General features: G+C 40.4%; 1 protein-coding gene across 1 annotated transcript in view; it reads right to left on the minus strand.

Moving 5' to 3' along the window:
- ELL2 (elongation factor for RNA polymerase II 2) overlaps window positions 1–15,498 on the minus strand; it is a 72,779-nt gene extending 57,281 nt beyond the window's left edge. The window contains exon 1 of the mRNA XM_026498591.4: window positions 15,164–15,498. Coding sequence (XP_026354376.1) covers window positions 15,164–15,310 — 147 coding nt within the window. The 5' untranslated portion in view covers window positions 15,311–15,498. The remainder of the gene's footprint in view (window positions 1–15,163) is intronic.
- Window positions 15,499–15,719: the final 221 nt, after the last annotated feature.

Raw genomic sequence — 15,719 nt, forward strand, 5'->3', positions numbered from 1 at the left:
TGTCTAGGGACATTTTGCATTAGAAACTCGAGGACAGCAAAACAGGCAAATGCTATACTAACTTCCCTTCCCTACTCCTCCCTCAACCAAACTAGCACCTCTTTCCTACTTTTCTGGCAAGCATATGTCTATCTTTTTGGTTTTCTGGGCTCACAACCTTAAATTAATTTACAGTCTCTTTTCCCTTACCCCTAATATTGTTAGGCCATTATACACTGCTAGAATTAGAGAATTCTGATTCATAGATAATACAGTCAAGGCCTATTCCCCATAGGCCACGTGTGCCATTAATAACTAAGCTGGGACCAGGACCCAGGGCTCAATCCTCCTACTCTGCCATGCTGATCTTCTTCTACCACCTTGTTCTCCATACACATCTGCTATGGGAGACTCAGGAGCATGATCAGGACCTACTCCTTTATCCCAGAGTTTACATGTTTGTTGGGGAATATGTGAGAATGATTAAACACTAGGCTAAGTACAATGGGGAGGTGCAGTAAGAATTCTCAAAAAGGAGAGAAGAATTCTCAAAAAGGGTTAGAAGAAATAATTAGAAAAGCCAGAGGGCTTATGGAAAAGTGGATCTTAGTAGCAATTTTGAAAAGACAAACTCAAGGGAAAGGGAATGTCCTGAGCAGAAAAGCAAGGAGACAGGAATGGATATCATGTGAGCAAAGGGCAGGTCTGCGTGTGTGTACAGAGTTCTTTCACACTTGAAACAGAACACAAAGGATGAGAACTGACCTGGCGATCCCTGCCTAATCTTTCCTTGACCTCAAAATTTGTCTTCAGTTTTAGCTTCTATACACTACAGGATAAATAGGACAGTAATTTAAATTTTAGATCTCAGGATTTCAAAGGTTTATCACCCTGTGAAATAACCCTGCCCCGATCTCTTCTATTACCCCCTCAGGGATGGCCTTTAAGTCTTGCCTTTGACATGATAAACAATTGAAGGGGCTTCTAATTTTTGGCACAACAAAGTGAGTTGCTGAAAGAAGTGTTCCAGGGAAAGCAGCTCTTTCTGTCCTGTGTAAGAAAGAGGGAGAGAGATGGATTGGGGCTAGGGAAAAGGATTAGGCACCAGCTCCGGAGGATGCTTTATTTAGAAATAATCTAGTGATAAGGCCCAAATTAGTATGACTTCATCCAGAGCCAACAGGAAAGGAGATGGTGGAATGAGCAGACTTTCCCAAGAAAGAATGATAAAATGTACTGAAAACTCGAATATCAGGCACCAAAGAAAAATGAAGCAAAGATGGCTTCACAGCTCCAAATCTTCATCTTCAGCCAGTCAGCTCCAGATTCCCTCAAATTAGGCTCTTAGTCTCTGTTTTGAAAACCTCCAGACTGTTTCAGGCCCCTATCACTGAGCACCTAGATAAAGGCCTTCCTTCTTCCCTTCAATTCCTTCCAAATACTGCCCATCATTCAAAGAACTAACAGAAGCCCTCCTGGATACCATCTCAGCATGTCACACAGGCTGCAGTGGGTTCCTTCCCAATGGGTTCTATCAGAGCAAAGCAAACTTCTCCACATGGAAAAGAGACCTGTCACCTACAGGACCAACCAGTTTCATCTTCCACTTTCTCCCAATAGTGTGCCTCAGCTGTGTTAACCCTTTTGGTTTTGTAAACATCTTCCTATTTAAGATTTTATTTTTAAGTAATCTCTACATCCAGTGTGGGGCTCCAACTCATAACCCCAAGATGAAGAGTCACATGCTCCAGTGACGGAACCAGCCAGGCACTCCTTCCTAGTTCTACTTCCTTCCTTTCCTTCAAGCTGGCATGCCTTCCCAAGCACTATTTTGTTAATCCATACTAATAACTTACTTAACATTCAAGTTTAAGATTAGTTTCTTCAGGTGGGCCTTTCTTTGGTTAAATCAGGAATCAAGACTCCATGGGTTTAAGCACCCAAGGCAGGTAACGTGAAAGAGACTGATGTAAAGCAACATGGAGTGTCAAGTACCTGGAGAATAAAAGCCCGACTGAGAAAGGATTCAAATTTTGAGATGTTAAACCTTTCCCAGCCAAACCAAAGACTGATGCCAACATTTTGCTAACTCTGAACTATGCCCACTTTGAGTTAACTCTCCTTAGCTGTTGTTTTTCCAGATGCCTTTGTCTAGGGTTCCACTACATTGGGGATGTATTATTTTCATAGGCTGTCTTACTCCTAGTTGTAAGGATAGGTTAAACACATATTTAACTTAAAAAAGTATTATCTACATTATGCTCAGCTAAAGAAAAAACCTATTGTAAAATCATTTTGGCCATGTTTTCTTTATACTACTTTATAGCAGTATGTTACTATACACATCTACTTTACAGATTACTATTCATTGTAGTATAGACAAAATAATACAACCACACTTTATGTTAGTTTAGGAACTTTCAAGAGTAATTTTGACTTTAATCAGTTTTTTTTTGTTTCAGGACTTGAATCCAGAACCTAACCTTCTGATATGCTTACAGTTCTATCTGTATTGCTTGATTTCTCAACAGAAATGATAATTTTTGTTTACATAGTTTTGTAATGTACAGGGCATTTTTATATCCATTGTTTCAAGTGAGCCTCCTAAAACCAGCCCTGGGTGGTAGGAAGGCATCATTATCGCCCATTTCAGAGGGAGATAAATGAGTCTCTAACAGGTAAAGGGTATTGCTCAGGAACACCAAGCTAGTGATTAGCAAAGCTGGGCTTCAAAGCCAGCCCTCTGAATCCTAAACACAGAACACTTTCCTTCTCTTGCCCGTGTAACAGGTTACCTCCCAGTGCTGAACATTTAAAAGTCCTTAACTTCTCATTCAGTTCTGGCATTTTTTTTTCTTTTCTTTTTTTTCGTGGCATTCTGTTTCCAAGGAAAATGAATTTCATAAAATCATTACAATTTCCAGACTTCAGTTTCTGATTAAATAAAAACTAAACAATGACTTTTGTTTTTTGCTATAAGGACCATGTATAACAAAGGAACATATACAAATATACATTCTCATTCCTCATTTAAAAAGTAATAAAACTCTCTTGTATGGAATAGTTACGGGTGCTTAGCCAATAGGACAAACTAAGATCCTTGATACTAAAAAACTCCTTTAAGATTATCTGACAACCCAGAAGAGAAAAATACATGAAAGAAGCACCAAAGCTTTATTGATTTCAATTCCAATTTTAGACAAGAAGATGTTAGTAAATTACCAGATGTTACTAGTTCTAGATGCTTTAAAAATGCAACAAGAGGAGACAGCTTAGAACTCTATACCACTTATTATGCATCTGACCACTGTGTTAATGGGGTAGCTACCAGGAATGAATTCTAAAAGTCAATACCATTATAAGCAAATGTTTCACGCATGTTACCTTTTTGTCTAAATGTTCTTTAGCCTAAGTTTAATTGCACAAACATGACCTCAATTCATTGCATAAATATTTTTAATTCAATTTTAAAAGCTAACATAATTATAGTGATAAGGCATGTTTTAAAATAAATGTTTAACTAAGTACATTCTTATTACAAATGAGTTTCAACAAGGGCTTCAACTTTTGATTTTTAGCTTTAATTAAATATTTGCACCAAGTAGCTCTTTTGAAAATCAAGTAACTCTAGAGTTTAACTGAATAATAGTTGAGCTATACGTAAGAGTGATCTGGTATCTTCTTCCAGCCAAGAAACGCAAAACAGACTGAAATTGGCTAGGAACTCTCCTTTTGACAAATGTTTCAACAACCTCATAAAGGTGGTGTTCTGTAGTCAAGTTCTGTTAAACTCTTGGTTGTTTGACTCTTTTAGAGCTCCCTGAATTAACCCTCTATATCTCTTAGGAAATATAAGACATTCTTAAGCATAGAAATGTAGGCAATACTAAAATGCTCAAAGGTTTTGTTATACTCTTGACATTTGCCATTACAAGGCAATTCTACTGCAACAAAAATTGCTCTATGACCAAAGAAATCTATGTTCATTTCTAGAAATGTTTCCTCACAATATATCAGGACTATAAAAGTAATATGTAATTTACTAAGTAATGTTATTACGTAATCTTAAGTTTGCTGAGTAATATTAATTTCTGATATGATACTTAGAGGGTGGGAGAGAAGGAGCAAAGCTAAAGTTTTCTGGGATTGACTAAAAGAAAGTTATTTATCCTATAAAAGTTATTGTAACTATCTCTTGATTATTTACATACTACTTATCTATGTAGACAAATTAAATCTATGGTTACTTTTACTTTATCAACCACCATTGGTTTTATGAATATACAAACATAACAAACAGCATTCTGGGCCTAGAAAAGAGTGATTTCTCTAAGAAACACATTACAGAGATAACTTTATTCCCTCAGATTAGATATATTCTTGAAACATCTTCAGCTTTCCTTGTGAACCCATCATGGAACTCTGACTTAACTACAAGTTAACTTCAAATATTTAATCAATCAACAGGCATTTATTAAATACTTGGTATTTATCTGAGTGTCTAAGCTGCATTATAAGTCATGACAAAGAGAGTGCAAAAAAATTTCCAAAGTCAAATATAATTTTGGAACTTTGTCAGAACCAGAAAACCTTCTAGAAATGGTGATGGGTCAAGTCATTGCTTTAAGTGGAATTGCTTATACCTACTTAGTTACTATTTACTGAGTACTTAAAACATGTCAGACACTATTATCTTTTCTACTATCACCTCCAGGAATTCTGAGAACACCTTTGTGGGGTAGATATTATTATTTCCAATTCTCAGGTAAGTCCTATGCATTACCAAAGGTTACACAGCTAGTAAGTGGCCTGGGACTCAAACCCACCCAGTCTCAATTTAAGAAATGTGGTCTTACCCACCACTTTACAAGGCTAGCCTCTCCTGACACTCCTAAACAATGATTATATAAAATGTGAAACATCTAAAAGTTAGAAAATTGAGAATTGATAAGAACTTGTAAGCATTGACAGTTTGGTTCTGCACTATAGCTAGCACCTAGCTTAAGGAAAATATCAGGTACTTGAATTTGTTGTCACGGAAGTAAATAATAAAAAGTATTTATGATTTTCCTTGGGATACAGTTTCTATAAAAGATCATCTTTCTTTCTTAAAAGAAGTACTATACCATTTTAAGAACTTGTTTATGTTTTTTTTAATTCAGAAAGTCATTTTATTCTGTTTTTAAAAACATTACCTGATAGAGAAACCAAAGACCACTTAATAAGGATATTTTAACCCCTGTAATAAAAAAATAGCTAGACAGGGAGAAAAGGCGCAGAAAGAAAATTGGAGCTAAAGCAGGAAATAGTGCAGGAAATCATTCACTTGATTCTGAAGAATTCAAATATATTTAGCTCTTGTCAAAAGCTGGTAACGTTTAGAATGATAGCATGAATGTAAAATTTATTGGTAATTGATAATCCAAAGCTACCTTAAACAGTGTCTCCTTCTTGCCCCAATATTTTATTAGATGGTAAAAAGGGTCACCAGTTTCACAAAATCTCACATTTTGCTTTGTGAATCAATCCAAACTCACACATTATGAGAAACTTCTCTACAAATCTGGAAGAACCAGATTAAAGTGCATGTGCAATAAAGAATAGTGTATTTCTATCATTACAGCATAGACAAGAATGAAATATAAAAGGACTGCCAAAACCATAGTGAGAAGAGGTTAAAAGCCTAATTTATTTAACACAATCCTTGCTGTGAAAGATAGCTTCTGGAAAACTGTAACTATCTGATGCAGGCCAAATTAAAATGCACACACACACACACACACACACACACCCCCTTATATCTTACTATTTCAAACAGTTCTTAAAGAAACGTGGAAGGCAAAATCCAAACTGAAGAATCAGCTAAAAAGTTAGTTACTGTGAACCAGGCTTTAAAACAACAATACTCGAAGCGTAATATCCCATCATTTTTTTTTTTTTTTCTGAGAAGGCTTCGTGATTATATAGAAAGCTTACATGTCTAATCTGACTATAAATGCAAATGAAGATTTCTTCTTTGGGATCATAACCTCTGGAACATAAGGAGAAGCACTAAAATGAACGTGGAATGGAAGATTGAGTTTATTTTTAAAGTATAAGACATTTATAAAATAAACCACCTAAAACATTTTTACAAAGGGAGCCATAAAGTTTGAAATCAGGAAACTACATGAGCATACTAAATGTTTTTAAAAGATCACTGGCTGCTGTGTGGAGAAGCATGGACTATGGGGTAAGAATGGAAGCTTGGAAGCTAGTTGAAGTCCGTGGAAATCCTTGACAGATGACTGGGACTGGAGTAGTCGTGAAGGATGGGGTTAGATTTTGGATGTTTGGAGATTCACAGGACTTGCTGATAGATCTAGTAAGTCAAGAAATGAGGAGACAAATCAAGAAATACTAGTCAATTACTAAGCAACTGGTGACAGGTATAGCCACTTACTGAGATAGGGCACACTTGTGAAGATGTAGGTGTGAGGAGTGAAATCAAGAATTCGTTTGGATTTGTTAAAACTCAAATGCCTGTTAAACTTTGATAAGGAGATGAAGTGTTGTAAATAAGTGCCTGGAGTTGGAGGAAGGTCAGAGTTGGAGATCAATATTTGGAAGTCATTAACATATAGATGACATTTAAATCTATAAGACTAAATGAGCTTACCTAGAGAGAATTAATAGATAAAGAGAAGGGAGCTGGGATTTCCAACATTCAAAGACCAGTCCAACAGAGGATGGTCAGCAGAGGAGACTGAGAAAGAATGGGCGGGGAGGTAGGAGGAAAATGAGCAAAGTGTTTTCATAACAGGAAGGAGTGGTTACCAGGATGGAATGCTGCCAAGGTCAGGTAAGGGAGGAACAGAGAGATGACCAATGAACTTGGCAGAGAGATGACCAATGAAGGGACCTAGTCAGGTGCAATCGCAGAGGTGTGGTGGAGACAACCCAACCAGAGTGAGCTGAGCAGAGGATGGGAGGTAAAGAAACAGACACTACTTTTCAGACACATCCTTAAACAAAGTCCTTCTCTCTTTAGGTGCACCCCTGAACAAAGACTTTATTGCAATTATTTGTTCACATGTCTGCTTGTTTCTACTAAAGCACAAGCATTTTCTTGATGGCAGGGACCATCTAGGACTTATTTGGACATGAGTATCTCCAGTGTGTAGTTCTATGCCTGGCACATGTCAGAAAATTAATAAGTGTTTGCTAAATGAGTAAATGAGTATTTGGCAGTTATAATTCTGACTCCTACCTCTTAATCTCTTAAAAAAAAATCTTAAGATACTCAACTGAGTTTCTACTATATGGATATGTTTTCTGGTTCTCTGAGGCATCATGATTTCTGATAATGGAAATCAAAAGCAATGATACTAAGTAAAAGTTATTTTAAAATATGCTAACACTTAAGTTTCCAGGTAATCATATCTAGATCCTGAAGTATCTCAGTAAATCTAATCAGTAAGTTTAAGCCTGGCTTCATCTTTGAATAAACTCACTGTTGACTGGAAATTCCTCAGACAAGATTATCTCCAAGGACCATGAACTCAACACCATACTTAGTCCATTACAATGTATATGTATAACAAAAGCCTATGTAGTTACATTATTTTTTGTTTTGTTTTTCCCCAATGCAACTAACAACAAAAACAAAAAGGGGGGAATCAAAATACCAAAACAGAAATGGAGGTAATATGGAAGTGAAGACATTGACTCTTTCAAGGCCTCCAGAATCATTTCAAAATGATGCTTGAAATGTACATCTAGGCACTTTATATAGTTATTTAATGTTTCAATAATCACTAGGACTAATCACAGAGGGTCAATCTTCATGTTATAATCAAATTATATTTTCATATTATATGTGTTTGATGATGGTCTGAAGTGCAATTTATAGAGACGGTTATTAAATAAAGTGTATAAAAATACAAAAAAATCCCTATGCAAAACCAAAAATTTCTTCCACTTAATTTCAGCTTCTTCCCAAGTATCACCAATACCCCAAATTTCCATCCAAATGTCAGAGTTAATAGGAGACATGTAAATAATATAGCACAGTTCTAGTCTAGCTTCAGACTTCCAAATATACTTCTTAAATATAAAAACACTCAATCAAATCTAAGTCTCTTGGTCACCAAAGACTGAATGTTCACTAAAATGGTACCCATCATCTTTATCTCCCCTGTGCCCACCCTACTCTACCAATTGCTTCTGACTCCCCCCCTTTTTTTTTACTAAGAATACCTCTAGTGCTGATGGTTAGAAATCTCAATTCAATCCCATTTCTTTCAAAATTTGTTAAAATCTATAGACTGTATTCCCACAAGCATCCTAATTAGATTCCAAGCATCTCTAGCCTGGACCACATACTTCCTCCTAACTCTACTTCCTTCCAGATTCACCTTATATTCACCATGTAACACTGAGGCCAGGATAAAGGTCCTAAAACACAGCTCAAATGACTTTATATTTCTACTCAGTGTCTTCCCAGTGTTGACAGAACAAAATTTAACCCGCTCTAATCTCCCTTTTCTCTCTTAAATCCAACTACATTTTTCTCCTATATTAACTTAGGTTAAGTAGAACACAGTATTCCTTGGGATTCTTGGACCCTGCCCTAACTTTTCTATTGCTGTCCTTCCCTCTGCTGGAGATGTGGTACCCCATCTAGTCCTTGCCTGCTAAAATCTTGCAAAAATCCTTTAAGACCTGAGGATGTTTTTTTAAACCAATAATATATAGGATCCCCAATAAGAAAAGAAACTTACACCATGTGTCTAACAATCTAGTTACTGTAAAACTAGTAGCCAAAATGCTCTTTCGATTCTAGGTGCTAATTTGACTTATGAATCTTTAAGGAGCATATAGCCTAATTAATAAGATTCTCTCTTCTTATATCCTATATTAAACTGCCAGCCATGGAAATACTAATTTTGGCCTTTACTGACAAAGTATTAGTGGAGGCTCTTAAACCAGTTTTTCCTAAACATTTAACATGGCTCTCAAGGGCCATATGCCACGACAGAAATTATAGATAGGCAGATAAATTGGAAGGAAAGGAAGTGGGGAGCAAAAGAAGAAAAAAGGTCAATTCTCCTTGGTACATTTGACCCGAATTATGCCTTTTTTTTTTTCCAGCTTCAATTTGGTTGTGGAAATATGGCCATTAATTTACTGTATTCTACCAGACCTGCTTCTCTATGTTTTTGCATTAAGTCATGGAAAATGTAGTGTAAGTATGGAACTGAGGTATACAAGACAGTCAAATGTGGGGTTATATACACTGTTTTCTTTATTATAAAACTTCGCTGATCTAATCTTAAATAGAAATGCCCATATCATAATATTTTAGGGACATCTTCTCAAATACTCCAAATACATTTGGCCCACTGGGCGAATACATGGGCTGGACTCTGGTGCAAGACTCCTGAGCCTCTCTGTGGTCACTGCAAATTGTTAAAAATGACTCAGGATTGGTTCAGCTGAAATTCTAATTTTCCTCCCTCTGCTGGCTTTATCACAAATTACCTAGTAAGCACTATGAGCACTGCCTTCATGGTTTGTTTTTTTTTTTTTTTTTTTTTTTTTAACAAGTGCAAATGGAGCAAAAGGAAAGGCTAGATCTGGTGATTGTCTTCCATAAGCTTTGTTGTAAATCATTCCAAGAATTCTACGCCCCTTTCCTTTTAAACTCTTTTCTTGAACATGTTCCAATCCTTCACATATGTTCTTTCTTTCTCCTTCCAATTCCAGTGCCAAAGTTCCCTGTCTGTCTTTTTAGGCAATCTGGCTACTGCTTTACAAAGAAGGGCACCCTTCTTTGCACTGAGCACCTAATCATTCAAATAAAAGTTTCAAACACTTACTGTTAACATGAGGTACAAATTTGACTTTACTTGATAAAAAGCGTTTAAAATCAAGTTCAGCCTGAAGATGGGTCTAAGTTAAAAGTCAGTAAGATTAATGTTATAAAATTAAGCCTGGCAACATTTAAAACATGCAAGAAGAAGAATCTGACAATGTGGTTCAATTTAGCCAACATATAGTACATCATTAGATGCAGTGTTCAATGTTTCATTAATTGAACGTAATAAAAAAAAGAATCTGACAATGCAAACCTCTTTGTTTTAGTTAATAAATATGTCCTGTGGCAGTGGCAATTCTGTGCTGGCAGGTCGGGATGCTTGAGTGATGCCTTAAGAACAGGGTCCTCTGTATTTATAAGGCAGATTATTGAACACATATACACAAACTCGAAATTGTTTGAGGACAGGCAGAAAAATGGAGATAAGGAAAAAGCAAGGTAGGAGTCTTTTCTGTGCCTTAAACCACAATGCATCAAATTCTCAAAAGTTCACCTGACAGAAAGAGGAAATCACCTATCTCATGACCTGTAGAATCAGTGATTTTAAAAGCTCAAGTAACACACAAAGGGAGCTATTGTGAAGGACAGTAACTTTGTGTAGATTTATGCTTTGATTGGAAATAATTATACCTGGTAATACTGAGAGAAACTCAGTTCCTCATGCAAAATTAAATATAAATGTATTTGTACAAATTTTCAAAACACTATCATTTTCCTAGAAGACACTTATCGAAGAAGGAAAATTCATTTAAAGCCAATAATTAGAGTTGACAAGAGAATGTGTTAATAGAATCCTTCTTAAAGGCATCTGCTTTCTGATCTTTAGGCACAGAGAATGAAAAGACCCTGCCCCCAAACATATCAATGCAAGGCTTTTTATGCAATAGTTAGGTAAACATGATGATATTATTTGAGCCACCATCTTTGAAACTTTGACTAAACGTTTTTAAAAAATAAATTGACAGGCTCAGCAATGACAGAATCTGCTAAAATATTTTGATAAGATTTTTGTTACTCAGAATGTCAGAATAAGCCAGCTACCCACTACTGAATTAGCTAAAATATATTGTAGAATTTGGGGTTTTAATTTTAAACAGTTTTAGGACACATTTGGGAGAAATATGTAATTACAGTAATACATGTTCACTTAAAGTATGTAGCGCTTTTATAGACCATGCAATCACAAACATCAATTTAGAATGAATATAAAGTTGTAATTTATAACTTTATTTAGTAACTTTCCTCTCATTTAAAATGATCTATAGTTAAGAAAAAAATGGCTTTGCAATATATCCTATATATCTGTATCAGTATGCCTAAATTTACTTTCCATTTAACACTTTTTAATATAAAATCAATTTGAAACTTTCTGTATTCACACTGAGTAGAAAATAACTTTAGGACACATTTGCTCCAACTATAACTCCCATTCCTGGACTCACAATGCCTCCTCTCTCCCCCAACCCCATCCCTATTTTGGAAAGTTCTCAAGTTAGCACTTTTCATTTCTCTAAAAATAGAAAACTTGAATAATGATGGTCAATTAGATTTGATTGTCTTTTGAAACCATGAGGAATTGTTTCCAATTGAAGATTCTGTTTCCATGAACTGTAACAATTTTGTATACTTGTTCAATTCTATCTAAAGAACTTCTGTATTCTGCTTAAATCATAGTTTACTAAAATCCCTGAATTTACCTCCCTGAAATCTTGCGTCAAGTGGATTAATTTAGAAGAGTAAATCTAGTGGGCAAAGTAATCTGGATAAAAATAGCTTTCTGATGCTTAATTTAGGAAGCCATTGAAATTTCTGGCTCTTAGAAAGTCACTAGAAGAGGAGGAATAATAGTCATAACCTTGCACAGGCCAAAGCCACTTGGAGGCCATTTGTCAAGCATCAACCCTCCTATCTCAGCACAGGAATGGTGGGGGCAGTCTTATATGAAAATTAAAGCCATTCTTCCGCAAGAGGGAATAGACTTGACCACCAGAAACTTCTTCCCATTTAGCCAACATGTGTCAACATACTTCCAAACAGCTGTTACAATTTCAAGTCATGAGCCCTACTTACGATAAGGGCGTAAGGTATAAGAGACCAAATAAGTTATCTTCCAACTGTAAGATAAAAGCTCTGCCAGATGCCTACTGCTAGCAACTCCCCGATGGGGGAGCCCTGGTCTGGCCTGAGCCAGGAGGACGGTCACTGAGAACACATTTGTAGGAGATTGAGCTGAACACACTAGAGTAAGTACAGTAACCAGTAAGTACCAACAATGTAGTCACCAGAAAGGTCCCTCATTTCTTTTTCTACAGCCTCTTCCCACTTCTCAACCATCTGGGATTAACATTCTCACCCCAACTCCCGCTTTTCCAAGCTCTTTAAAAAGTATTTTGTAGCTGAAATGACAGTGAGGCCTGGGGTCAGAAGCTGGTTAAGTCAGAAACAAGGCAGTGCCCAACTGCAAAGGCCAAGTCAGCTTATTTCTTCTTCCTCTCTTTGCATGCCACTGCTTATGCCACTGCTTCTACCACCAGCTTTTCAGGAGAAAAGGAATACCACGACTACCTCAATCTACCTGGGTCCACCCTCAGAAAGATGAAAGGACCTGGAAAAGTCTTTTCCCTTTCTCTGCTCTGCTTCTGTACAGAATGACCACAACTCATTAATTTGTACACACAGAGATAGAAAAATATAGTAATGACATTAACTGTCAATAGAAGTAGTTAGCAAAAAAGCCAATGATTTCAGTACCTCTGACTATAAAAAGTAAAAAGAAAAAAAATCAAGAACTAAATGGTGGGTTGGGAGAGAATTTTTGATCTCCTGTTTCTTGGAAGATACTGGTTTACAAATGTGAGGACTTTTGGAGTCAAAGTACTCCAACCTTAATCCCAAGCATGACACACTAAGATGTAGGAGGCAGAAATGAACGTAGAAAAACAAACATTCCCTTCGTGGGCTGTAGCCCAGAAGCCCGTTGAGCACTGGAGGCCTCTGGCACCTCACTCTCCCTGGGTACTATCCCTTCCCATTGTGGGTCTCCTCACCCACCTCTTTGCTGCCAAGTATACAGTGTCTGTCAGTTTTGCTGTAATCAACTGTACAGTTTGCCTTTTGTTCCCCCCAGGTGCTTGGTGACCTGCTGTCCCCAGATATGAATCTACCTATCCTCTGTGTGTCAGTCTTTGACTGAAAGTTGGCCTTCTCCTGCTGGCTTCTTCCCCTTCAGCCTGTGTGTTTTTCTCTTCACACCCGTGACCTACCTTCTTCTCAGTGTCATTCCTTCCCACGCCCTCCCTTTGGAACTGGCAAGCTTATCTCTCCATCTTGCAGGGCTGAGTTTCTCTCCATTGTCCTTCAGCTTGCCTATCTGACTTCCCCCATACCGGTCTCCTACTCCAAGCTGGTGCTGGTCTCTTCCCTGCAGGTGTACCTGTCTGGGAGCAGCTCCTGACCTATGTAGTTTTGTATTTCTTATGTCCTCTTGCGTTCTTATTACTGGGTGCACACTGACTTCCCAGCCACAAATGAGAATCTTTTCCCTGGGATTTCACAGTGTGTAGGAATATCTATTTTTTTCCCTTGTACATACACTCCTCCCTCCCTCCTGTTTTTCACCATATACTTCTCTGGTGGATAACACATGTGCCCTGAAGTGTACATCTACATAGCCACTCAATTCTGTGAGTGCCCTCCTGAGCAAGTTCACCTCTGAGTCTCTCCTGCTATTTACACCTATATTATCATGAGTTCATGTATTCCCAAACTGTGCACAACTGTGTACCTCTCTCTGTGTGCACCTTTATGTAGGGGGCTTCTCTGAAGATGTTTCCCCTCACCCAGCTTCACGAGCTCCCACTGAAACAGGTTTCACACCTCTCTCGCAGCTCTGCTTCCAAATCCGTCTTCCTTCTATGCATTTAAAGTACCTGGCACTAGTGGGAGCTCAACAGATGTTAATTCTGTTCTCCACTTTTATCTGAGTAACTATGTGAGTTCGCGTCTGGGTGTCCTTCTGGCCCTCCGTGCCTGTTTCAGTTAATTGAAGCATGTTTCCTTGGTATGGACTGGCTTGCACTATTTGTCAGTACGCCCTGTGGGTTTTATTTCCCTCTCCGACAGTCCTCCTCTCAGAGAAATGTTACCCGTATTTCATACGGTATATCCTTCACTTTATACATCCATACACTACATGTCCCTAAACGGATTCCCCAGGCACCCTGGGTTATGCCATGTCTTCTCCGTCTCCCCACCCCCCACTTCTTTATTTTTATTTTTTCCCCCAACGAGAAAACGCGTTTCTGGGTTTGTACTCCAACTGCGGCATGTGTGTGTCTATATGAGTCTCAGCTGTACTGGAGTTGTGTGTGTATATACACGGCTGTCTCTTCGGAACCGGGTGCAGGGTGCGAGACGGGGGTCTCTGCCCTGGACGCGGAATATCTTCCCCCATCCTCACTCTCGATCCAAGTCCCTATCGCCGGGAGTCAGCCCGAGACACAGCGCGTCTTCTGGATACAAGGAACCTCCGGGAACCTTTCTATTCACCCCCGGGTGAGCGAAGGGTGTGTGTGGCTCCCCGGGACATGGTGTTGGTCCCTCTCCGGGAAGGCGAAGCGCCAGTGTCCCCGAATTTCTGGGAGTGCAAGGTGTGTCCCCCTACTTTACGTACGCGGAGCGTCGTGTCCCAGCCTTTGCGAGTACACGGTGTGCCCCCCTCCCCCAAGCGGTATACCTGTGTCCCCAAGTCCTTGTGAGTACAAGGTGTGTCCCACCTCCATACGCGGAACTGCTGTGTCGAGTCTCTGCGGATCTGCGGTGCCTATGTGTTACCTCCCAAACGCGGACGACTCATGCCCTCGGTACTCCGAGTTCGTTACTGGTGCGCGGCACCCGCTCCCCCTCCCCCGTCACGGGCAGCGGAGTCATCTCAATTTTCTCTCTAGCGCTCCCCTCCCTCCCTCCCCGGGACAGAAAACGCCAGGAAACCCGCGGGCGCCGTCGGAAAGTCCCGCAGCGGCGGCGCAGCCCAAGGAGGGCTGCGGCTGCCTCGGCCCTGCCGCCAGGGGCCGCCCGCCTGCCCGCTTCCCAACGCCCGGGCGCCCGGCCGACCCGGGACGGCGGCGTCAGCGACCCTGCCCGGCCCTGCCCAGCCTAGCCGCCGCGGGCGCTGACGGCAGCTGAGGCTAGCCACGGCTCCGCGGTCCCGCGCGGGTTGTCCGCGGTCCCGCGCGGGTTGTCCGGAGTCCCGGGTGGCGCCACCGGGAGGCGACGAGCGCCCTCTCCCTCTCGCAGCCCTGGCGGTTGGCCGACTGGCCCGCTCACCTTGTGGCTCTGGTAGGTCTCGAGCGCCCGGATCGCCGTCTCGGTGAGCTTCACATGCAGTACGGTGATGTTGTCTTGTCCCAGCCGCCCGCACGACAGCCCGTAGCGCTGCTCCTCTCGCAGGCCCGCCGCCCCCCCTGCCGCCATCTTAAACTCCCCGGGGTGCCGACGCCGACGCCGCTCGGGCTCTAGCCTCCACTGCGGCCGCGGCTGCTTGGGCTTCTGCAGCCGCCGCCACAGCTACGGCCATCCCGCTGCTGACGTACTGTCATATACTGCGCGCAGCCAGACCTCGGGCTGCCACCGCCGCCACCCGCCCCACCCTCTGGCCCCGCGCCCCGCCCCGGGCTCGTCTCATTGGCCTCGTTCCCCCTCGGAACCGCCTTCATTGGCCGCCCTCCACTCTCACGGGGGCGGGGCCCAAAGTCGCTGGAGTTCTGCTCCTGGGACGGGACGTCCGAGGTGAGAGGCTGACGTCGAAGTGACGCGCCAATTTAATCACATCTGACGTCACGTTTGGTCGTCTTGGCTCGTCGGCGGCGATTGGTCAAGATGG

This window comes from Ursus arctos, unplaced genomic scaffold, assembly GCF_023065955.2.
Source record: "Ursus arctos isolate Adak ecotype North America unplaced genomic scaffold, UrsArc2.0 scaffold_5, whole genome shotgun sequence".
Taxonomy (NCBI): domain Eukaryota; kingdom Metazoa; phylum Chordata; class Mammalia; order Carnivora; family Ursidae; genus Ursus; species Ursus arctos.